Source organism: Rhinolophus hipposideros, assembly GCF_964194185.1.
Source record: "Rhinolophus hipposideros genome assembly, chromosome: X".
Classification (NCBI taxonomy): Eukaryota; Metazoa; Chordata; class Mammalia; order Chiroptera; family Rhinolophidae; genus Rhinolophus; species Rhinolophus hipposideros.
This window is the reverse complement of record NC_138046.1, coordinates 119880735-119906222: the sequence shown is the minus strand read 5'-3', so window position 1 is coordinate 119906222 and position 25488 is coordinate 119880735. Positions and strand designations below refer to the sequence as shown.

The window sequence follows — 25488 nt, the reverse complement described above, 5'->3', positions numbered from 1 at the left end:
TTGATATTGTGACTTTACCTACAAAAGGCCCCAATAATTAGGAAGGGAAGAATTATCTTGGGGACCCCACTTTGAGAAGCAAGTCTTTATATAACACTAGACTACAAGTACAGCTGACCTCTTTTAACCAACATGAGTGAACCAACTGGAAGCTTTGCCACTGCTTAAAACCCACAGTCCCTTTCAGCTGGGTCCAAAACAGAACAAGGTCAATTTAAACATGTCTCTAAGATTTCTGTGGAACAGCTGTTCTCAACCTGCAGCACTTTTGCCCCCCAGGGGATATTGTGAATTGTCTGGAGACATCTGTGATTATGACAACTGGAAGGGGTAATGCCACTGGCATCCAGTGGGTAAGGGTCAGGGATGCTGCTAAACATCCTACAATGCAACAAAGAATGGCCGCACCAAAAATGTCAGTAGTGCTGAGGCTGAGAAACTCTCCTGTGAAAAAGGAAGATCAGTCCAGCATGTGGTCTGGATTTAGACGAGACCTTGCCCCAGTTACGGTGGTACAAATAAGAGGAACCTGGTGTTTCTGCAAACCTCGTGTGCTGGGTGGCTTGGAAAGTCACGCTCCTCCTCCCACCCGCCAACCTTGTCTTTGCACTTGAAAACTCCAGGGCTAGCAGCCTGGAGGCTCTGGGACTCTACACCTCCTAGAGCCCAGGCATCTATCTCTTCATCTCAGAAGACTCCAGATATAGAATCGCTCCATGCAATCAATAAAGGTATTTTAAACATCGGGACAAATTGAGATGATTTAAGTAACTATATGTATGAGCTGTTCTCAGGAAGCAGGGAAGGGTGAGAGGGAACCCAAATCATGCTTTTTAGACTCTAAAGAAGAATTTTGGTAGTGTAAAATGTCAGTTCTTCGAAGATAAAGTCAGACTTTTAATATTAGAAATGGTTTTCTGGAGTGTGTCTCTAATCTGTATAAGTTTGAGGAAGTGAATACTATTAATAGGTGTTTTCAACAGCACCTTTTAAAGCAATGTTCCCAGCCTGTTCTGAAGCTACAATACTTTGTGGTTTTGAAATGTAAAGTTTGATGTTTTCTCTTTATTTTAGTTGATGCTATGGGGCCCATCTCTGGCTGACTTTGCTGCCTCTCTTGCTCTGCTCTCTTCAACCAGACCTCTGTCCATTTTGGAAGAAGACTAAAAATGGTAAGAACAGCTAAGAGATCCCTAAAAAGTTTTATCTGTAACCTTTGAGAAAAGAACTGAAACCAGCTGGCAAGAGCGATGTTTAAGAATCTGCACTTTGGTTATTTGCTGGTGGAAAGTTCTTTGTGATAATTCATAATCATGATGAATCATTAAGGTATTTCATAATTCCAGATTAGCCAATGCTCTGTCCAATTGCCTACAAGAATAAACATGTGCTGCAGTGAGGAGGGACTGATGTTTGAACTGGGAAAATAGTTTCTGTGGGTCCAATTTTTTCACTCTGTGTTTTTGGCTTTCAAACCCTATAAATCACTGAAGTTACTTCGTGCCTTTCCAGTGTATGGTGTCATCTGAACAAGTATGCTATAGGGGAGCACATAGGACCAGGATTGCAGGAAACCTGGGCTTGCATGCTATCAAAGAAAACCAGAGCTGGACGGTAGTAGTGAAAGATGGAAAAACAGATTTTGTTCAGGAACTATTGCAGTAGGGGAAAAGAGAACTCTGTATAGAACCGGGCTCACTTCCAAATACAGCAAGGACAAGTGGGGATTTACAGCTGATGAGCAGAGTGAGGGTTGGTGGATGGAAAATTACTAGGAGGAAACCTCAAGGCTGGGAGGATGCAGCATGAACTTATTTACCAAGACTCTTGCTGAAAACAGGACAAGGAGATCAGACATCACTTCGGGGGTGGCAGGGGACTCATCTTTGAGGTCTTTGACCAGAGGTCAAGGGTGATCAGACATCAAGGGTGAGGAATTCTCGTTAAACTGACTTAGCAGGATTCATGCTACAACTAGACAGATGGGCACAGATACCCAAAAGTCGCTTAGAGGAGCCTGACTGAAGTTTAGTTAAGCAGTGAGTCTTTGTCAGTGCTGGTCTGTCACTAGCTGGGGGACCTTGGGCTTATCACCCAAGCCCTCTGAAACTCAATTTCTCTGGCTATAAAATGAGTATTATAATGCATCTCCAGTTGCATTGTAGGGCCATTGTGAGGCTCAAATGACAGACTGTATGTTCAAGTCCTTTGCAAGCAGTGCGAGTTATTGGGTATGCCAAATATTAATCAGCAAAAGTCATCAGTGGCTTTTTTTCTGAAATTATTTTGTCACCCAAATCAGACATGATAGAGCACATTCACCAGAAACCCACACTAGCTTCTAAATCTGAACGTTGACACCAAGGCTCATTTTGTGTCTAAAGTCTAATGAATAGTTAACCATGGGGGTACTATGTGACAGAGGAAACAACTTCTTAGAGTTTCGTTTCCTAGATACTCAGATGTCTATTTTTATGCAAATCCATTTTGCATCTGCCTTCGCCCCTTGAAGGATGGCACGATAAGATTGGTACTAATTAAGAGAGCTCACACTTATTGACCACTTACTATATGTCAAGCCTCATGCTGAGGACTTGATGTCTGTGATCCTATTTCGGCTTCCAAAGCAGGCTTGGGAGGCACTGATGAGGGATCTGGAGCTTCGAGAGGTTAAGGAGCTTGAGTGGTCTTGACTGGCACCTGACTTCGGGAGCCATGTTGGAGACCCCTGTGCTCTACCTAGACCAAGCCTGGAACATAGTTACCCAGGAGGTACACAGTAACTGGGGGCTTTGATTATCTTACTTCTTAAGACAAAAGGAGAAGTTGGTAGATCTTTTATGAGACATGAAAAAAAAGCACAGGAAAATTATTCAACCTGATTAATAGTTATAGTTCTGATCTTTTGATATGGAAACTCCACTTCTAGAAACTCTTCTTAAAGAAACGATCAGGGATATGGCAAACTATTTACAAAGATAGTCTGTGCAGCAAGGCAAAGAGAATCTCTCATGTCCCATGTTGGGGAAGGGTTCATTCACTGTGATCTACCCATTAAATGGAATATTATGTAACCATCAAATCATTTTTAAAAATAATGCTGAACAACATAATACTCATGATATAATGGTAATGAAAACAAGCTAGAAATTGGTAAGTATCATTTATTCCTGATGTTTTTAGTGCATGTGCTAGATGCTAACTAAAGGTTGGTTAATCTGTGATGATGGTTTACATGAACAAATGTGTCACCTATTTTTCTTAATAGTTTCACAAAAGAGCCCTGCATTCTAACCATTTTACAGTAGAGAAATCTGAGGCTCAAAAGGTAAAGTGATTCATCAGAGAGAGCTCTTAAGTGGCAGAACAAAAAATTTAAATCAAGTCTTTGCACTGACAAAGCCCCACCCAGCTAGTTCTAAAAATGTTTCTCACTATGTGAAATAGATACAGGAATGGGGAAATCAGTACTAGAAGGAAACATGTCGAAATGTAACAGTAGCTAAGCAATTTTCAAAATAAAAACATTATTCTGCTCTTAACTATAGCAAATTTCTTCATGGCTAAACCAAGGGGTAATAAGGAATCCACTGACTAAATTAATCAGTTCTGATTATTTAAAAATTTGGAAGATGGTGCTGAAATTAAAAACGATAATTACAGATTAACCAACCAGTGTCTTTTGTTAAAAAACAAAATTCAACCGAGTAAATTTGAAGATCTAATTGGCTTTAATTAAGTGATTCGTGACTCAGTCAGCACCCCATCCAGTAACTAGAAGAGTTCTCCCAGGGGTTATACAAAATGAGAAGTTTTATTGGAAGAAGGGCAGGACAAGGGAGCTACATAGTAACAAAAGAAAAGGCAGGATTATTCTTGGGTTTACATGTCTTTCCTTTGGGGGAAGAGAACCAGAAGGGTTTTTATCATGCAGATCACTCTTCTTTCTCTGGGGGGGTGGTGGGGTGGAGAGGGCCTACGTAACAGATTACTGGTGCTTGACCAGAAATTTCCAGACTGGTTAAGATGTTTCTGGGAGAGGTTTAAACTGCAATTAGATCAGGTATGAAATCTAGTTTTGGTATCATGGGCTTTTAGAATGAGTGGTGCCATCTGAGGCCTGTGTACCCCAAGAATAGATCATTTATATCTTAGAAGCCCCCCAAAGTTTAGGGCTGAGGTTGGCAAATTATGACTGTGGGCCATATCCAGCCTGTCACCAGTTTTTGTACAGCCCACAAGGTAAGAATGTTTTTCATGTTGTTAAATGATTGAAAAAGTCAAAGGAAGAATACTATTTCTTGACGTGCAAAAGTTATATTAAAATCGAATTTTAGTGTCCATAGATAGTTTCATTGTTTGTGTATTTGTTGCTATATCGACTATAACTGCTTTTGCACTACAAGGCAAACTACTCAAAGGGTGGAGTAGTTGTGACAGAGACCATATTGCCTACAAAGCATAAAATATTTATTAACTGTCTCTTACAGGAAAAAGTGCCACTCATGGTTTATGGAAAACAAGGCAATAGGGTATAAAGTCAAATAAGTTTTAAAATCATATGGTCTTTGGTACCTGTTGTGATGCATAATAGTCGTTGAATTCCTAATTTATGTAAGACTATATCATTTTATTCTTATATTTTGAAAACTAAGTCTGTTGAGCTAAAATCGTAGGAAGTAAATGATTAAAAGTTTTTTCGATATAAGTGGGTAATATTCTTGTACTTAAATTTTTTTGTTGTATAATAAGATTTTGGCATTTGTGGTAGTTACAGTTTACAGAGATTAGACTATAATTAGAAGTATTTCAAAATTTTCAAAAAGAGGGTATTTGGTTATAAATCTATTAGGGAAATTTCCAGTGCAGGCTTGGTCTATAAAACAAATAGCACTTAAGTAACTTCCCTTATTCACAGTGCTTGGTTGGCCCCTTGGGGATGTAAATAATACACATCTACTTATCCAGCAATTCAGTTCCAGATCTACATGGCAAAAGATTAGTGAATTCAAATGTAAGGGTTTCCAACAATTGCTCCCCCACTCCTCACCTCTTCTATGTCCCTTCTTATTATTCTCCAGCCAGCCATCACTTCGAGGTCAACCGAGCTCATCCACCTGCCGCTCCCCGCCATGACATAATCCCTTGTTTCCCCAGTTGGTTCACGGGACTCCCTCCACCAGAAGTACATATGCCAATACTTCTTTTTCAACTCAGGCAACTTGGCTTTTATCTGCTCTGTGATCTAGAAAAGATATCAGAGGAGCAGCTGAGTGCATGGAGGTGTCCCCTGAAGCTTGGCACAGGGTAGCCCACAGGGGTTGCCCAGTATGCTGGCCTTCTGACTGCTTGGTTAGGTGAATGAGCAGAGGAAGGAGAAGAGGAAATTCTCTCTTAACTGAGTATAACAGTAAGGGTTCCTCCTCTCATCTCAAGATGAATTTCCATTTGTGAAGACTTTTGCAGAAAGTATTAATAATTAAATCTAACCAGATAATGGCTAGGCAAAGAATGTATGATAAAGACTAGAAGGGGGAATGCAAATTAAATACAGAAAGGTGAGGAGTTTTTGGGGGGGTTCCTTATTGCCACCAGGTAATTACACTCGACTTCCTCATCCAGTGGTTCCCTGACCCTCCTAGAGTTCTCTCTTCACCTTCTCTCTCTTTGAACCTTCAGCACCTCCTGCTGTCTCCTCACTCTTAGCTGCTAACCTTACTTCCTACTTCTCTGGGAGCATGGCGGCAATTGGAAAGAACTTCTACATGTTTCCTTCTCATTGTGTACCCACCCAGAACTTTTGGACATATATGTCCTGCATGACCTCCTATCCAGTTAGCTATCACTGCGTAACAGATCACCCCAAAATACATAACTTTAAACAAAAACCATACGCTGGTATGTGTCGTGGGTCCAGAGGTTGACTGGGCTCAGTTAGGTGGCTCTGGTGCTGGGTCTCTCATGCAGTTGCAGTCAATGCCTGGAGGTTGGACTCACCTGAAGACTCACTCTCTGAGGTCTGCTGCCTGGGCTGGGAGACTCAACAGCTGTGGGCTGGAGCAGCGGGGGCTGCTCAGGTGTCTCTGTCTCCATGTGGTCTCTCCAATATGGCGGCCGATGTGTAACCAGACTTCTTACAAGGCTGGTGGCTCAGGACTCCAAAGCAACTGGAGAGAGAGAGAAAGTGAGAGATGGAGAGAGGGCGAGTGTGAGGTGAGGTGGAAACTCTATCACCTTTTCCATCCTAGCCTTGGAAGTCCAGCAGCATCACTTCTTCTGATGCTGTCCTTCAAAGCACTCACAAAAGCCTGCCCAGGTTCAAAGGAGGATGGGAGATGTGTCAACAAATTTGTGGACTCTTACGTTAAGGATGAAATTTCTATATTCCTAGCTGAGGCCAACCGCCCCACTAGTGCACTGTGTCTCCTTCCTGCTCGCTTACTTGGGGTCAGTGCTCCAGCCTTCTCTCCTTTCTCTCCTACATCATCATCATCATTATTATTAATGTTTTTTTGCATTTGTTTTACTTTCATGACCTGAAGTGTGTCATTTTCACCAGCATTACAACATGCTGTTATTTCTGCCTTCCTAAAGTAAATTCTCTCGATGCTACTGTCCCTATGAATGCCTGCCAGGGTCTTTGTACCCCCCGCCTCACCCCCGCTAGGAAACTTCCCAGAAATATTTGCTGTCTCTAATCCCGCTCCTCACATTCTTCCAAGAACTTTGAAGTCATATTTTATTTGGCTTCACCTTAAAACATATCCAGGATTTGGCAAGTTCTCACCACTTCCATCCGTTCCTGCCAGCTGGGTCTTTTGCTTGAATTATTTTATTAGCCTCTTGACTGGTCTCCATGCTTCTACCCCTGCCCCTCATTGTCTCTTCTCAACGCAGCAACCAGTATGATCCTTCTAAAATCTAAGTCAGCTGACTCCTCAGCTCAAAAACTTGCAGTGGATCCTCATGCCACTCAGAGTAAAAGCCACCATCCTTGGAATGGCTGACAAGGCCCTTGGTACTTGGCAGGAGGGCTGGGGGCCCTCCCTCTTTGACTTCATCTCATATCATTCTTCTCCTCTCCCTGTTCCAGCTACAGCAGCCCTGTTGCCATGTTCATGAATGTTGCAGCATATTTCCACCTTGAGGCCTTTGTTTTAGGCTCTTCCTTCTGCCCTGAATGCTTCTCCCCTAGGTAGATCTGCATGGCCACCTTCCTCCTTTCCTTGAAATCTTTGCTCAGATGTCACCTTCTCAATGATGCCCACCCAAGCCACCTGATTTATAGTCACATAGCCATCTTGCATTCCTGATCCCCTTCACCCTGCCCCACTTCTTTTTCCATAACACTTATCACTTAACATCTCATAATTTATTACAGTTATATATTTTTGAGTTTATTATTTGAAGAACATGAGCTACAAAAGAGCAGGAATCTTTTCTATTTGGTCCACTGGTGTGACGCAACACTTAGAAGCAGGTACCTGACACATAGCAGCTATCAATAAATACTTGTTGAATTTTTCATTTTTCACAATTTCCTTCCACATTGTTACAATGAGGTTGTATTACTGCATCTGTAATTTTTAGAATGTTTAAATAAAAACAACACATACTCTTCATAAAAAAAGAAAACCTCAAGAGTAGAGAAGCATATAGAAGTCCTTCTTTCCTACCCAGCAAAGGCCCCTTCTTACCACTGCCGAGAAGAAATCACTGTTAAGTTTCTAATGTGTTCTTCCATGATTTTCTCTGCAAATACAAATCAAATATATTATATATATATATATATATATATATACACACATATATATATATATACACATGTACATATAGGTACACACATCATAAAGGGATTATATACTATATGTTATTGTGATAGTGCTTTAAAAATTCATTTTAATGTCTTGCAGCTTAATAGTATATCTTGCACAGCTTTTCATGACAATACCTATAGCTCTTCTATATTTTTTCAAAGATGTATTCAGTATTCCACTATTGGTGGTTTTCCATTTGTAACCAATTCCCCAAATTGAGGGATCATCATTGAGTTGTTCCCATTCTTACTATTTCAGAGAGCTGAATAAAACTAATAAAATAATTTTATCTGAAGACATGCAATGTTTATTAATATAAAAAGATGTACTAGGTTTTTTTCCTCTCCCTTTCTGTGAAATCCTTACGTTCATAGTGGTTGGAAGCTTTGCCTAGACCAGTTTGAAACATCGGCAGACTGAGGTTCTGGGGTCTCGGAAGACTCCCGACTGATAAGTTTCAGAGGGCTCTGGGCCAACCCTCAGAATAATAGAATAACTGCAGTAGAAAAGGAGTGTTGAGGTCAGTTAGCTCAACCCCACAGTGTGTAGGTGAGAAAGTCAAGGTTGAGGAGAATTCATACGGTAGCTCTGCATTAGACAGAGTGTCTGATTCCTGATCTGGCTTTCAGTTCACAGGGTGGTAACCCCCAGAAAAAATAAACATGAGAAGTCAGACTAATCCTGGTCTTCCTGTAACTCCTTGCAAGATGCAAACCATTTAACCTCACTTCCTCACTCTTGCCATCTGTCCTTCTAACTCCTTGGAGTGCATCCATACATCTATTACAAACTTGCCAAATCTTGAACATAAAAATACTGTCTGCAAAGCAGGAAGTTAGAAACTTCTTGGTAAATGTGTTTTCCTATTAGTCATCACAGCTCCACAACCACAGACATTCTGGTGGGAATCTAATAGGGATCTAAAATCAGGAGAATTCAATTCCGAATACAGCCCCGAGTCCTTCCACAAAGATGGTGCATCTAAGGGAATACGTTCTGCCACTTTGAAGGGTTGTTTATTCAAACTGTTGTCTGAATAGTGGGCAGGCACATCACCTTTAGGCCTGACTGGCCCTTGTCTTGCATCTTCTTGTTTCTGCCATGGATTTCCTGGCAGCAGAGGCCTGGGTGCAAGAGACACACACAGCTTCTGAGATGTAGCAGCAGAGGAATTTGGTTCGTAATTGGGCAGGAATGGTATGTGACTCATTATCGTTCCCCTACTTTGTCTAGCACGGTGCCTTGCATGCAGTATGTTCCCAGTGATATTTGTTGAATGATTATGTGAGCATGAAATTCTTTATTACGAAGGTAAAGCTCAGCATGCCATTAAATTTACAAGGTCATAAACTCCTAGCATAGATAGTGTTGCTGGACATCAGATGTGATTCATAAGAAATGTATCACCTAAAAAGTCTCCTCTCTTTTTCCCTTAAGGTGGTCCCACTCAACTCATAAGATACTTTTTAAATATTTGTAACTTTTTCTTCTAAGAACTCTGATTGGCCCAATATCAAAATATTACAGTGCCAAGAATCCTTTCACTGGGAAGGAAATTCACCACGATGCAAACAGACATTCTATCAAGTGTACTGGCTGTCACTATATGAAATAACATGCAGATGATTGGTCAACAGGGAGGTTGAATCTTGGTTCAAAATTGTCCCTGTAATCTCTGCTTCCTCATGAATAAAACGGGAATATTTATATATTCTTTGACTTCATTGTCAGGGCTTGGTGATGTAATATAAACAGTGTGTCTAGCTCAGCATCTGGCACATAACAAAATACATGATAAAAAGCAGCCCTTACAAAAAACAAAAACACAAATGACTGATGACTGTTCCATGTGAATTCTACATTTTCCATTTTAACAAAAAGAGATGATTTGCTGAAAGAATAGAGCACCTGTGCATACAAAATCACACATCCCCATATTTACCATAATTAGCTCACTAATTGAGCATCCAAATTTACCCAGTGTGTTTGCATGTGTAATTAGCTATGATTCATTACCAAAGCTGGGCCTGTGTCATGCTGTATTATGCTATTTTACAAATCACGTTTCTGAAAGACGCATGCCTTCGGCGATCATTGCCAAAAACACAAGCAAAACAAAATAGCGTGGATTATTTGTATCAAATGACAAAATAGACCTGGCTCACTACTGAATGAACTCTTACATTTAAAAATAACGTTGGTCGAAGCTAAGGTCCCAGCTTCCATCTGAAGCAGGTCATTCCCAATGGTTTGAAAGGGGAAATGTTCACACTTAAGGAAATTTCCATTGGAGTAAAGGATCCTTTAACATTTTTCAATCATTTTCTCAAGAATATCTTTTAAGTTTGGAAGCCTCACAGGTATTATTTCTCTTTAAATAACAAATGTAGAAAGGCTTCGTTCATTGAGTCAGGTTTTTTTCCTCACTTGCTCGATCAGAGCCCAACTATCTCGTTGCAGTTAATCGTCTCTTTGGCATGGATCTTGGAATGCAAACTTGCTGGTATCTGAGTTCTGGGTTTCCAGGGCAGCTGGCGTGGAAAGCCAAGACGTCTGGTCTGGTGGATAGCATTCCAAGGGCCAACTGGGCTGGGGCTCAACTATTGAGCATAGGCCAACAACAGTCCCATTTTGGCTGTTCTTGCTCCCAGGAGAGACAAATGAGCTCCGTGCTCTCACTGGGGTTTCAGGTTCAAGGAAACAGTTTTTCTGAGAAAGCAGATTGTGTAGGAGTCCTTCTGCAGCTCCACTTTCCACGAGCTTCCTCCGACACCCTCTCCTTTCCTTCTGTAGCACTCTTCCCACTTCAACCCTTCTTTTAGAGGCACCAAGCCCTCCTGGTTTCTTTTCGTGCCCTTATTAAAACTCTGATCTTTGGAAAAACTTTAGTATTTGTGATCATTCAATGTGAATCTTCTGTGGCACTTGGAAGACTCGCTATTGGTTGAAGTTAGTGGCATGTAAACTGACTTACAGGCTTTGCAGACAATATAATTTCTTCTACTATTAGGTTGGTGCAAAAGTAATTGCGGTTTAAAAGGTTAAAAATAATTGCAACAACCGCAATTACTTTTGCACCAAACCTAATATTTCGCAGTCTTGGGTTGAATTTTTTTACAATTCATTCCATGTATAAGCATAACACAGCCTAAGATTTTTTCTAGACCAGGGGACTGCAAACTACAGCCTGTGGGCCAAATCTGTCCGGCTACCTGCTTTTGTATGGCTTGTGAGCTAAAAATGGTTTTTATGACTTTAGTTACATTCTAAATGTTATTTAAGCACCCACATAATATCCTCAATTTTGCCTAAGATATTTACTCTGCAGCCCTTTACAGAAAAAGTTTGCCAACCCCTGGTCTAGGCCAACACTCTCTAATAGAACTTTCTGCAATAATAAAAAATGTTCCATAATTGCACGCTCAAATACCATAACCTCAAGCCTCATGTAGCTTGAGCACTTGAAATACGGTTAGTGTGACTGGGAAAGTGAATTTGAAAATTGCATTTTTAATTATTTTAAATTTAAATAGGCACCTGTGACTGGTGGCTATCCTATGAGACAGAGCAGCTCTAGACAACTTTAAGTCTAAAGATTCTGCATTCTGTCAGTGCTCCTCTCTCAGTTTCATCAACTCCCCAGAGGCTGCGTGAGTCAAGGGGGAGGCAGCACTGTTAATCAGACTCTTTGCATTGGTCCGCCTTTCATTGTCTGCTAGAAAATGATTCATAGAAAATGCTTGAAAACCGCATGTGAGCATGTGCTTATGTCCTCTTAAGGCTGCTACTTTGACTCTCTCCATTACATGTGCTTTAGTTTAGGGTAAAGCAGTTGGCTTTTTCAACCTTGCAAGGCCCCAAATTAAGGACGTCTTAATCAACTTTAGAGTTCAAGCTGCAGGCAAAGAAAACCTCACTTACCAAAGCTGTATTTCCTTTCATCCCTGCTTACAGACTGGCTAAGGACAGCCCTAGTTCATTTTTCCCATGAGACTGGTAAAAACAATGAGAAGCCATCAATGCACATCATCATTATGAATACACTTGACCCTGGAGCAATGCAAGAGTTAGGTGCACCAACCCCATGCACAATTGAAAATCCACATAGAACTACACTTGGCCCTCTATACATACAGATTCCTATCCATAGATGGAAAATACTGTTTTTGAGCCACGGTTGTTTGAATCCTCAGATGCAAAACCTGGGGATATAGAGGGCCAACTGTGTATTTATTGAAAAAATTCACATGTAAGTGGACCCATGCAGTTCAAGCCCATGTTGTTTAAGGATCAACCGTATTGCCAAACCATTTCCCCTAAGAGTAAAGTCACAGCTGGCATTCTAGGGCGGTAGTGTACAGCATGATGACTATAGTTGCTAAGAGAGTAGATCTTAACATTTCTCATCACCAGAAAGAAAAATTATAACTACCTGAGGTGATAGATGTTAAATAGACTTATCATGGTAATCATTTCACAACATGTGTGCCTTAAATCATTATGTTGTCCACTTTAAACCAATACAGTGTTATATATCAATTATCTTTCAATAAAACTAGGACAACAAAAGTTGCAGTTGGCAGGTGTTCTGCCTTCGAAGATAGTATAGGTGATAGTTGTGTAAAGTGTTTTAGGATGGAACTAACAGGGATCACCAGCTTTACAACTCCCAATATCTGAGTCTTTCTTACCCATAAACTGACAACATCAATGTCACATATTTTAAGTTCTCTATGGAGCAATTTATTTCCCAGTTCTAAATCCTGCACTGGCTAAAATTAAGCAATGTTTAAATCTAACAGAAATAGAATTTCCAATAAAAAAAAATAGAAATAGAAAAATGCCATAGAAAATCCAAATAACAATGGCTTAGCATAACAATTTTATGATTTCTTATAAATTCCTGGAAGTCAGCAGTTCAGAGCCATTATTTCTGCTTTGCTCTATGAGGTCATACAAGGATCCTGATACTCTGGATCATCTATCTTATTGGTCCATCATCCTTAGCACATTTTCCTCATTTGCATTATCCAAGATGGCTGGCTACAACATCCGTATTATAAGAAGCTAGATGGAAATAGACAGGAGGAAGGGGAACAGATCTACTGTTTAAGGGTATGACCCAGAAGATGCACATCTCACTTACTCTCACTTCACGTTGGCTATAACTTTGTCACATGGCCGTGCTTAGCTGCAAAGGAGTCTGGGAAATACAATCTTTTTCCAGAGTGCCATATGCCTGGCTACAAATGGAGATCCTCACTATGAGATGAGAGAAAGGGAGAAAAATGGTATTGGGAGATATATAACAATCTCTGGACTCTATGAGGATAATAAAAAGAATTAATTGGGAGAATCAGAAAGCACCGTATGGAATAAGAAAAACATACCATTAAGTTACACGTGTATAAGTGTCAGTGTTTGGAAAGAACTAAAGAAAAAAAAACAGGAAGAACTAGTTCATTCAGTTCAGGTCAAGATTTACCTCCAAATGAGTTCAGATCATGTCGTGTTTGCCATCAGCTGAGTTAGGACCCAGCTTTCATTTTGGAGATTTTGGAATTGCAGACTTCTATTATTACCTCCATTTTACAGATGAGTCAACTGAGGCACAGGGAGGTATATGTCTCTGTACTCAACTGCCCTATACTTAATTTTCCATATTTTAAATCCTGTGTAGTTTTCCTCTCTTCCACTAGATTTTGAGCTCTTTAAGGGCAGAGACTGTGTCTGCTGCCCCCAGTAGGCATTCAAAAAGTATTTGTCAAATGAAGGAATGAATATGAGTGAGTGGAATTCTGATTTTTTTAAAAAAGGTTTTATTGGGGAAGGGGAACAGGACTTTATTGGGGAACAGTGTGTACTTCCAGGACTTTTTTTTTCCAAGTCAAGTTGTTGTCCTTTCAGTCTTAGTTGTGAAGGGCGCAGCCCAGCTCCAGGTCCAGTTGCCATTGCTAGTTGCAGGGGGCGCTGCCCACCATCCCTTGTGGGACTCGAGGATTCGAACCGGCAACCTTATGGTTGAGAGGATGTGCTCCAATCAACTGAGCCATCTGGGAGCTCAACAGCAGTTCAGCTCAAGGTGCCGTGTTCAATCTTAGTTGCAGGGGGTGCTGCCCACCATCCCTTGTGGGACTTGAGGAGTTGAACTGGCAACCTTGTGGTTGAGAGCCCACTGGCCCATGTGGGAATCGAACCGGCAGCCTTCGGAGTTAGGAGCATGGAGCTCTAACTGCCTGAGCCACCAGGCTGGCCCCCTGAGTTTTTTTTTTTTTTAAATCAGATTAAAAAAAAAAAAACTCACAAATACTTACTACAATTCCTACGTAAGGAATTGTTGGAGAACTTTCTGGTCTAGGTCCATTGTCTTGGCCCAGGAGGGTTGTCTGGATCCTTGCTGTATCCCATATTGTTGTTTCTGTGTCTGTCATTTTGTTGTAGGGGGGTCTTCTCCTGAGCACAGGGCCTGCCTCAGAAGTGTACATAGATAGTGAATTACTGAGCCAAGACTAGGACCCAGTTCTTCCAACCCTCAATCCGGAGTTCTTTTCACAACCTCATGTGTGATTGGTGCAATAGGAGATGAGACGAAGGAGTGATTACTTGTGTCCGGATTGATACCAGGAAGCTTCTTGAAGAAGATAGGTTTGAACTGGGCATTACAAGAGCAGAGCTTCTTAACTCTTTCCCCGGGCAGCCAGTTTGCTCAGTGGTTCAAGCGCAGTGCTCATAACACCAAGGTCACCCATTCGATTCCCACATGGGTCAGTGAGCTGTGCCCTCCTCCACAACTAGATTGAAAACGTCTGGACATGGAGCTGATGGGTCCTGGAGAAACATACTGTTCCCCAATAAAAATTAAAAAAAAAAATTTTCCCCAGAGTAATCCCATGGCAAATGGAAGAAACAGAGCATGACCCTGGGGAATGGGGGTGTAGCCTGAGGGAACCTACTTCAAGGAGAGCTTTCTTTTAAGTATTTTGCTTTATTTCACTATTCATTCATTCATGCATGTAGCACACATAATGGAGCACTAGTAAAGTGCCAGGTACTGTTTTACATGAGGACACACAAAGCCCTGGTCTCTTGAAGCTTACATTCTCATGCAGATGGACATTAAACAAATAAGCACATAAATCATAAGCAGTAAATTATGAGCAAATAATTTTCGATTGTGCTAAGGGCTATGAAGGAAATCTAGCAGGGCAGTCGAGTACAGAATACATATACCTCTCTGTGCGTCAGTTGACTCATCTGTAAAATGGAGATAATAATAAAGGTCTGTGATTCCAAAATCCCCAAACTGAAAGCTGGATCCTAACTCAGCTGATGGCAAACACATGATCTGAACTCATTTGGAGGTGAACCTTGACCTGAACTGAATAAGCTAGGACTTCCTTTTTGTTTTTCTTATCCTTCTGAGAGTGGACAATCCTGTGCTTTACTGCACAAATTTTTGTGTGTTTGATTATGCTGCCCCAGGCCCAGTATTGCATAACATGGGGTACACACATCATATTACCTTCTAAAGTCTGAAAAATTCTGAATTACAAAACACATCTAGCTCCAAAGCTTTGGGACCTTTGGCACCTGTAGTGCCAACTCATCTGGTTCTTATGAGAAGTAAGTGAGTTAACATGTAAAACACTGCAAATGGTGCTCACCGTATAGTGCTGCCTAAGTCAACAAATGTTACTGTCATTATCACCATTAATACATGGGGGGGGGAGGTTTAGAGAAATTGGTCAAAGAAAACTTCTCTGAGGATGTGTCACTTAAGAAGACACCTAAAAGATGAGAATGACCTGGCTGTAGGAAGAGGAAGAAAATGATAATTTTAGGAAGAGGGAACAGCAAGTACCACGATTGGTTCAAATGCAGAACAGAAAGCAGGCCAGATGTCTGGTGTGTGGTCAAAGAAGGGCAAAGATGGTTCAAGGTCAGAGAGGTAGCCTGGAGTCATGACATGCACGATGTAAGCAATGGTAAAGACTTTGAATTTCATTTATGAAGAATGCTCTGATGCAATTTGATGAATGAATTGTAGAGGAGAAGGAGAATCAGGGAGACAGACCAGTTTAGAGTCCAGTATGGTAATCCAGGTGAGAGCTAATGGTTCATTGGAGTAGGGAGGTGGTAGAAGAGAAGGAGAAAAGTAAACAGGTACCAAAAAAAGCTTAGAAATAAAGAAGAAAAGGGCTCTCTGATTAATTTTTCATTCTAATTTATAATGTGTCCATGTGTAAAGGGTAGAAATGACACAGTCTTTGTCTCAGGTGCATTACAGTCAGTGGTTTGCTGGACCCAGCTCATATGGACTTGCCAGAGCAATTTTGCACATCTCTTCCCAACTCTGCATTCAGTGCCACCACAGGGTCAGCTCAAAATTGGCCATGGTGGGAGTAGTTACACAATGGGAGTTGGCAAGTGCCACAAATCAGGACTTCACAAATCAGAGACTGGGAGTCAGGGGAGAGGAAGAAAGCCAGTTGTTAAAAACTTACCAGCACACCACTGTTTTTTTTTTCTATAACTAAACTAATCTTAGAGCCTCCATTTCCCCCATAACAAAAATACTTAAACTAGGCATACAAGGTCAGACAATTAAGTTTGCGAACTCATCCTAGAGAAAGTGCTACATCCCTCACTATGTATCACTATGTATCACTGACTATCACTACGGTCACCTTTGAAGTCCTTCCCTTGGGAAGCTATGCACCGACGCCAGTGCCTAGTCCAGCCTTCAAAGCAATTTTGCAACTCTTTCTGGAATGGCCATCAGAGCTGTTGTCTTATTACCCTTGATGTCCTGAGTGTCATCAAAATGTCTTCCTTTCAATATTTCCTTTATCTTCAGGTAAAGAAAGAAGTCATTGGGGGCCAGATCAGGTGAGTAAGGAGGGTGTTCCAATATAATTATCTGTTTCCTGGCTAAAAACTCCCTCACAGACAGTGCCGTGTGAGCTGGTGCATTGTCGTGATGCAAGAGCCATGAATTGTTGGCGAAAAGTTCAGGTCGTCTAACTTTTTCATGCAGTCTTTTCAGCACTTCCAAATAGTAAACTAGGTTAACTGTCTGTCCAGTTGGTACGAATTCATAATGAATAATCCCTCTGATATCAAAAAAGGTTAGCAACAGCGTTGCAGCAAGTTTGCGAACTTAATTGTCAGACCTCATATGCCAGAAAACTCAGTTTGATGACTACTGTTCCAACTGCTGCATATTTTTACCTCAGGTAATTCAGGAATCCTCCCACTTCTTCCCAGGGTCTTGTCTAAGTTCATGGGAGTGGGATTGGAAGAGGGCTTCTGTTTCCTGGTTTGTCTTTTTATCCATTTTGCCCGCCTCTGTAAGATAACTTACCGTGCTGGTCCGCAGCATCACTCTTAGTAGCATTACTTATTGCCTTTTGACGGTGGGGTTTATGAACCCATCACGTCTTCTGACAGAAGCGTAGCTGGTCTGGGATCTTATTATCAGGGACCATACAAATAGGTTACTCTACTTCTCTCCTTTCCTTCCTTGAAAGCCCTTCCCCCGATCTTGACTTAACCCCTCCTCCCTGAGTGGTGAGTGTTTTTCCTAAATCTTTGAGTAAGATTGATGTTCAAGGAAGATATACCATATTTATCGAAGGGCTTCCTATACCCCCTGCCCTATTGCCATATCTTCCCAGGGATCTGAGAGCTCCAGATTAAGAAGGATAGTCTTAAAGGATAACTAGAACTCGGGTGGGTGTAAAGGGTAGGGAAGACTACTCTAGGTGGAGGAACTTGTGAGTCAGAGACCTGCAAGCTGGGCTGTGGTTTCGTAATGAGAGAAGCCGGTAGCGGAGTTGTATCAGGTAAGCACAGACAAATGGATAGGGGGTACAGGAAGCCCAAAGTCTTATGGAAGACTGGCTGCCTTGATGAAAAGTTAGGCTCATTTTGTAAAAAAGAAAAGAAAAAGAAACCCATTTTACACATTTGAGAGCAATATAATATGATTAATGTTTGGGCAGCTCAATGGATGGGATAGTTTGGAAGAATGAAAGTCTGGGGACAAAGATGAGGCTTTGGAGCAGACCAAAGATGGAATAATCCCAGCTGAGACTGTGTCAGCTAAAGTGGCAAAGCAAGGAGGATGTCAAGAAGGATGATGAAGGAGGTCAACCGGCCTCAGTGAATGGTTTTAATGATGGGGAGGAAGAGACAGGTTGGTGAAAGAAAAAAAAAGACAACAAACTCTAGGCATGTAAAGATGTGTGAAGGAGCTCTTTGAGATCCTTCTGACCCATATTGCATTAGACAAAAAGATTTACTACCTATTGGAGGAATTAAGGAAAGTAGGCCTTTGATGTATCAGATATCAACGTGATTGGTTGATTCAGTCAATTGGGAGGACAAAACATTGGTTGAGCTAGTAGCCTGTTGGAGACTTACAGGCTGGATCAGTCCACGGATAAGCACTGGTTAAACTAAAACCAGTAAAATATAGATAGAAATCCTGAAACTTGAGAGTAGTCCATGGTTCAACCACCCTCTAAGGCAGGGCAACTTCAAGTTAATATGGTGATTAGCAAAGCTCTTCAGTGCTTCCCATATTCCTTTTTAAGGTCTGTCTCCCCAGCGGCCAGTGTTTCTCATGTTAAACCTGGATGTCCAAGAATCAGTGTTAAGGGTAGGTTCCCATATGTCCCAGGTTGCCTGACAGAGTCTTGGCTTATGCCTATCGTCTTGGCATAATTATTAACAGCTCCCCTCCTTTCATTCCCATAAGTATCCATCCTGTTTGACCAGTTAGGGGTCACCCAGACAGTGCCCTGACTCTCTCTCCTTTCCAAGTTTATGTAATGTAAACCCAATGTGTTGGGAAAATGTTCATCCCAGAATCATATTGGAGATGATTTCCAAAAACAATCCAAGAGTGAAGCCAGGTTATAGATTGGCAGTGCCAAAATGGCAGGAGTTGCGTGATCTTGGGCAAATCAGCTAATATCGCTGAGCTATGTCTTAATCTGTAAAATGGAGATAATGTATCTCCTTTGTTTCCCTACTTAAAATATTAAAATGCTCAAATATTGTGTAAGATTCTTATAATGGGTACCACAGCAGGCTTAGCAAGTAAACATTAATTGCATTAAAGTCTTAATGTGTTTTTCTTCCCAGATGTACTTGCACTTTAACATTTCTTCACTCCCCGCAAATTTCAGACTTTGGAAGCTAATTGATGGCTCTTCCATTGTAGCATTCTAAATAACAGTGAATAGAAAAAAATACTATTTCTACCATCTTAAAAAGCTATGTAATTGAAAAGCTAAGATGCTAAAAGCTAAATATGTAACTAAATTATCATGAACCTCAGTAACTGACAAATACAGTCGTGGGATGGGGGGTGCTGTTTATACAGTTACAAAAATACATGAATTATTTATTTTATAATGTAGCAAAAGAAAAGCAGCAAATGGGAATTTTGGACTTTGATTCTTGTTATATTTGTGAATGGTGATTTATTCTCTCTTAAACTTTCAGGTGTTCCCAATGTGGACATTGAAGAGACAATTTCTTATCCTCTTTAACATGATCCTGATTTCCAAACTTGGGGCTAGATGGTTTCCTAAAACTCTGCCCTGTGATGTCAGACTGGATCTTCCAGAGACTCAAGTGATTGTGGACTGCACAGACAAGCATTTGAAGGAAATTCCTGGAGGTATTCCTACCAACGCCACCAACCTCACCCTCACCATTAACCACATCCCGAGCATCTCTCCAGCATCCTTCCACCAGCTGGACCAGCTGATAGAAATAGATTTTAGATGCAACTGTGTACCTATTCTACTGGGGCCGAAAGACAACATGTGCAATGAGAGGCTGCAGATTAAACCCGGAAGCTTTAGTAGACTCACTTCTTTAAAATCTCTTTACCTGGATGGAAACCAGCTTCTGGAAATACCTCTGGGTCTTCCTCCCAGCTTACAGCTACTGAGCCTTGAAGCCAACAGCATCTTTTCAATCATGAAAGAGAATCTAACAGAATTGGACAACATAGAAAAACTGTACCTCGGCCAAAACTGTTATTACCGCAATCCTTGCAATGTTTCATTTTTCATTGAAAAAGATGCTTTCCAAAATCTGCTAAATTTAAAATTGCTCTCCCTGAAAGATAACAATATCACAGCTGTCCCCACTGTTTTGCCACCGACTTTAACAGAACTCTATCTTTACAACAACATCATTGCAAAGATCCGTGAAGATGATTTTAGTAACCTCAGTCAACTGCAAATTCTTGACCTGAGTGGAAACTGCCCTCGTTGTTATAATGTGCCATTTCCCTGTACACCCTGTGAGAATAATTCTCCCCTACAGATCCATGTAAAGGCTTTTGATGCATTGACAGAATTACAAGTTTTACGTCTACACAGCAACTCTCTTCAGAATGTGCCCCAAAGATGGTTTAAAAACATCAACAAACTTAAGGAACTAGATCTTTCCCAAAACTACTTGGCAAAAGAAATTGGGGATGCCAAATTTTTGCATCTGCTTCACAACCTTGTCCAACTGGATCTGTCTTTCAATTATGAACTCCAGGTCTATCATGCATTTATGAATCTATCAAGTGCATTTTCTTCACTGAAAAACCTGAAAGTTTTGCGGATCCAAGGATATGTCTTTAAGGAGCTGCAACTCTATAACCTTTCCCCATTACATAATCTTTCCAATCTTGAAGTTCTTGACCTTGGCACTAACTTTATAAAAATCGCTGACCTCAGCATATTTAAACAATTTAAAACATTGAAAGTCATAGATCTTTCAATGAATAAAATATCCCCTTCAGGAGATTCAAGTGAAGTTGGCTTCTGTTCTAACACCAGAACTTCTGTAGGAGCCCATGGGCCCCAGGTCCTTGAACAATTACATTATTTCAGATACGATGAGTATGCAAGGAGTTGCAGGTTCAAGAACAAAGAGTCTCCTTCTTTTTTTCATGTTAATGAAGAGTGTTATTTGTATGGACAGACTTTGGACCTAAGTAGAAATAATATATTTTTTATCAAGTCCTCTGATTTTCAGCATCTTTCTTTCCTCAAATGCCTAAACTTGTCAGGAAATACCATTGGCCAAACTCTTAATGGCAGTGAATTTCAGCCTTTAGTGGAGTTGAAGTATTTGGATTTCTCTAACAACCGGCTTGATTTACTCTACTCAACCGCATTTAATGAGCTACGCGAACTGGAAGTTCTAGATATAAGTAGTAACAGCCATTATTTTCAATCAGAAGGAATTACTCACATGCTAAACTTTACCAAGAACCTAAAGGTTCTCAAGAAACTGATGATGAATAACAATGACATCTCTACCTCCACCAGCAGGACCATGGAGAGCGAATCTCTTAAAGTTCTGGAATTCAGAGGAAATCATTTGGATGTTTTATGGAGAGATGGTGATAACAGATACTTAAAATTCTTCAAGAATCTGATAAAGTTAGAGGAATTAGACATCTCTGCAAATTCCCTGAGTTTCTTGCCTTCTGGAGTTTTTGATGGTATGCCTCCAAATCTAAAGACTCTCTTTTTGGTCAAAAATAGGCTCACGTCTTTCAATTGGGAGAAACTCCAGTCTCTGAAGAATTTAGAAACTTTGGACCTCAGCCACAACCAGCTGAAGATTGTCCCTGAGAGATTATCCAACTGTTCCAGCAGCCTCAAGAAACTAATTCTTAGCAATAATCAAATCAGGTGTCTGACAAAGTATTTTCTCCAAGGTGCTTTCCAGTTGCGATATCTGGACCTCAGCTCAAATAAAATCCAGATTATCCAAAAGACTAGCTTTCCAGAAAACGTTCTCAACAATCTGGAGATGTTACTTTTGCATCATAATCGGTTTCTGTGCACCTGTGATGCTGTGTGGTTTGTCTGGTGGGTTAACCATACAGAGGTGACTATTCCTCACTTGGCCACAGATGTAACTTGTGTGGGGCCAGGAGCACACAAGGGCCAAAGTGTGATCTCTCTGGATCTGTATACCTGTGAGTTAGATCTGACTAACTTGATTCTGTTCTCACTTTCCACATCGGCAGCTCTTTTTCTGATGGTGGTTATGACAGCAAGCCACCTCTATTTCTGGGATGTGTGGTATAGTTACCATTTTTGTAAGGCCAAAATAAAGGGATATCAACGTCTGATATCACCAGAATCTTGCTATGATGCTTTTATTATATATGACACTAAAGACCCAGCAGTAACAGAGTGGGTTTTGGATGAGCTGGTGGCCAAATTGGAAGACCCAAGAGAGAAACATTTTAATTTATGTCTTGAGGAAAGGGACTGGTTACCAGGGCAGCCAGTTCTGGAAAACCTTTCTCAGAGCATACAGCTTAGCAAGAAGACCGTGTTTGTGATGACAGACAAGTATGCAAAGACTGAAAATTTTAAGATAGCATTTTACTTGTCCCATCAGAGGCTCATGGATGAAAAAGTGGATGTAATTATCTTGATATTCCTTGAGAAGCCCCTACAGAAGTCCAAGTTCCTCCAGCTCCGGAAGAGGCTCTGTGGGAGTTCTGTCCTTGAGTGGCCAACAAACCCACAGGCTCATCCATACTTCTGGCAGTGTCTGAAAAATGCCCTGGCCACAGATAATCATGTGACCTATAGCCGGGTGTTCAAAGAGACAGTCTAGTCTTCTTTGCAAAATGTGACTACCTAACTAATGAAGGAGAAGTTTGGCTGCCTAGATTTTCTCAAAGATGTCTCACCAAGCATGTTTTTAAATTCTCCATGACTTGGGATTGCCAGTATCACAGAGGTGTCATCAATGTATGACAAAGGAATTGGAAAAATGGGATTTATATAATAATGCACTGAGTTGTCTTATCTCTCTATGTCTCCATTGGCACTTGAGTCTCTCCTTTCTGCTCCTGTATAAAATACTATTGGGGAAAGGGTAGCAAGAAGAGATGGGGTTCTTGATTCTTCTTTAATTGATTATTAAATATATACAGAATCATGAAATGGAGAACTGCACTTCCATCCTTAAGAAGTACTGGTATGTATATAAGTAGGGTAAAAAAATGCTCAGGGTCTGTCTACATGGCATCAAAATATACCAGAGTTAATTAGTGAACTAAAAACCCAGTTAAGGGGCGGACAGGTGGCTCAGTTGGTTAGAGCGCGAGCTCTGGGTGACGGGGCTGCCAGTTCGATTCCCATATGGGCCAACGAGCTGCACGCTCTGCAACTAGAATGAAGTCAATGAGCTGCCGCTGAGCTCCCGGGTGGACACATGGCTCAGTTGGTTGGAGCATGTCCTCTCAACCACAAGGTTGCCAGTTCGACTCCCTCAACCGATGGTCAGCTGCACCCCCTGCAACTCACAATGGCAACTGGACCTAGAGCTGAGCCGCGCCTTCGACAACTAAGATTGAAAAGGACAACAACTTGACTTGGATGGAGTTGATGAGTCCTGGGAAAAAATACACTACTGTTCCCCAATAAAAAGTCTTGGAAATACACACTGTTCCCCAATAAAGTCCTGTTCCCCTTCCCTAATAAAATCTAACAAAAACAAAAAATCCAGTTAACTCCTCAATGAGTTGCCTCAGTGTCATCTAGCGCCCTCTTCTTCACAGGCCAAGTATTGATACCTGCCAGGAGGCTGCTGCTTGGGTGCCACTTACTGCTTTCCCTTGGGCCTCTGGCTGGGTTCCATGGGGAAATAGTGAGAAGCATCTTTACCGTTGATGGGCATAGTCTACTTACAAATGGAAAAAACTTCAAGTGATCTGGTTTCATACAAAGTGATGCTCTTTACCTTTGATGATAATTTACCTGCTTAAATATTGTATGGACTGAATGTTCCCCCCAAAATTTGTATGTTGAAATCCTAACCCCCAGTGTGATGTTGTTAGGAGGTGGGGCCTTTATGGGGTGATGAGGTCCTGAGAGTGGAGTCTTCATGATGGGATTAGTGCCTTTATCAGAAGAAACCAGAGAACTAGTTTGCTGTCTTCCCACCATGTGCGGATACAAAAAGAAGTCAACAGTCTGCCACCCAGAAGAGGCCCCTCACCAGAACCAGACCATACCAGCACTCTGGTCTCGGACTTCCAGCCTCCAGAACTGTGAGAAATAAATGTTTGATGTTTAAGCCCCCCAGTCTATGGTATTTTGTTATAGCAGCCAGAGTTAAGACATATTTTTATCTGCATTGCAGACTATGGTGTCCAAAGTAAAATTGCCTTATCCAGTGATCTTTCCAACTGCTTTGTTAATTAAGACTGTATACTTAGGAGTACTGCAACCTTGGTCCATCAACATTAGATAGTTTTGATGGTAAACTCTAAAAGAGGACCTGAGAGCATGTATTTATTTATAGTTACCAGGCAGGGATGACAATGAGATGGATTTCTTTCAATTTCGGCGGGGAGAGATGGGGGTGGAGAAACTGAGGTTTACAGACCTTAACACTGAGAAAGCTTCAGTCTTAAACTTTAGCTTTATGACTCAAAGACCATAGAAAGGACCAAGACATTCTGAAGACACATATTTTCAACTGGGTTGAAATTCATATGAGTTCATTAGTTGGGAGATGCTGTGTTTTCCTCATATATGGAACTGCCAAAGGTTTAACTTTAAATATGGTTGTAAATATAATACATAGTATATGAATTATTTCCAAAGGACGTGTAATCAATTACTAAGGATCATGAATTCCCAATTAATCTCTGGAATGAATAGAGAGATAATTAAGTTGCCAGAGCCAAATTTTTGACTATTTCTGTAACCTTTGTTTTACTTCATAGGTAGATGCCTTTCTTCTTTGGTGAAAACAAAGATAATGTCATAGAAAATTGGCTTTTGGCCATCATAAATTTCCTTCCATTAAGACATATAAATGCACACAGTTTAAGCTATTTTGGCAATTTATAAACCATAAAGTACTTGAAGACTTTAACATCTTCTGAAATGGATCAAGAGGAAGGGAAACTGAAAATAATGCAACTCAAGCCGCAGCATATTTCAGCATGAGGTTACAAGTACGGCGGTTTCTCATAGGAAACAACCAAAAGCACATCAACAGATGGTCTTAGTTTTAATTCCTTTGTAATCTTGACAAGTCACTCTTTCAACCTTCTGAAGACCCTCTGTGAAGTTCTATATGACTGGAACCATTCATATCCCGATCAAAAGCCACCAACTCAAGCTACCAGGAGAGTGTGACTGCCAGGTCCCCTGCAAAGTTCTGAATGTCCTGCTTCTCCAGTGACCCTCTTCTGGTTCACTCTGATCTGGAAGGGACTTCCTTCCGATTCTCCATAAATGCCATTCCACTGTCAAGGCTTGGACACTAGCCCCTTTCAACCCTGAACCTGGCCAGGGTTTATCCTTCCTCCTCAGATAGATACTGTATCTCAGCAAGACTTGGGCATTTTCAGGATTCAAGACAAGGGAGGCATTAGACAGGGCAAAGGTCATGGCTGATAAAAGGCAAGGCAAGTGTTTGCCGTCTGTAAAGCAGAGGGAGGATGTCTGCTCAGAGATAGCCCCATCCTGAGTCAGGTTCTCTTGGCCCCATCCTCACATCTACTTCCAACTCAATCTGTCTGAACACTCTCAGGTCAAATGGTCTCTTAAATGTAGTCAGGGAATATGAGTACGTGAGGGGCTACAGTGACTTGAGAACTTGGGCA

At 41.1% G+C, this 25488-nt stretch overlaps 1 protein-coding gene across 1 annotated transcript; it reads left to right on the top strand.

Moving 5' to 3' along the window:
• The first annotated feature begins 612 nt into the window (after positions 1-612).
• Positions 613-23946, top strand: TLR7 (toll like receptor 7). Its single transcript, XM_081043169.1, is given in 4 exon segments — positions 613-731; positions 1075-1110; positions 1113-1172; positions 19332-23946. Coding segments are annotated over 4 exon segments (3258 nt in total). The 5' UTR covers positions 613-716; the 3' UTR covers positions 22479-23946.
• Positions 23947-25488: the final 1542 nt, after the last annotated feature.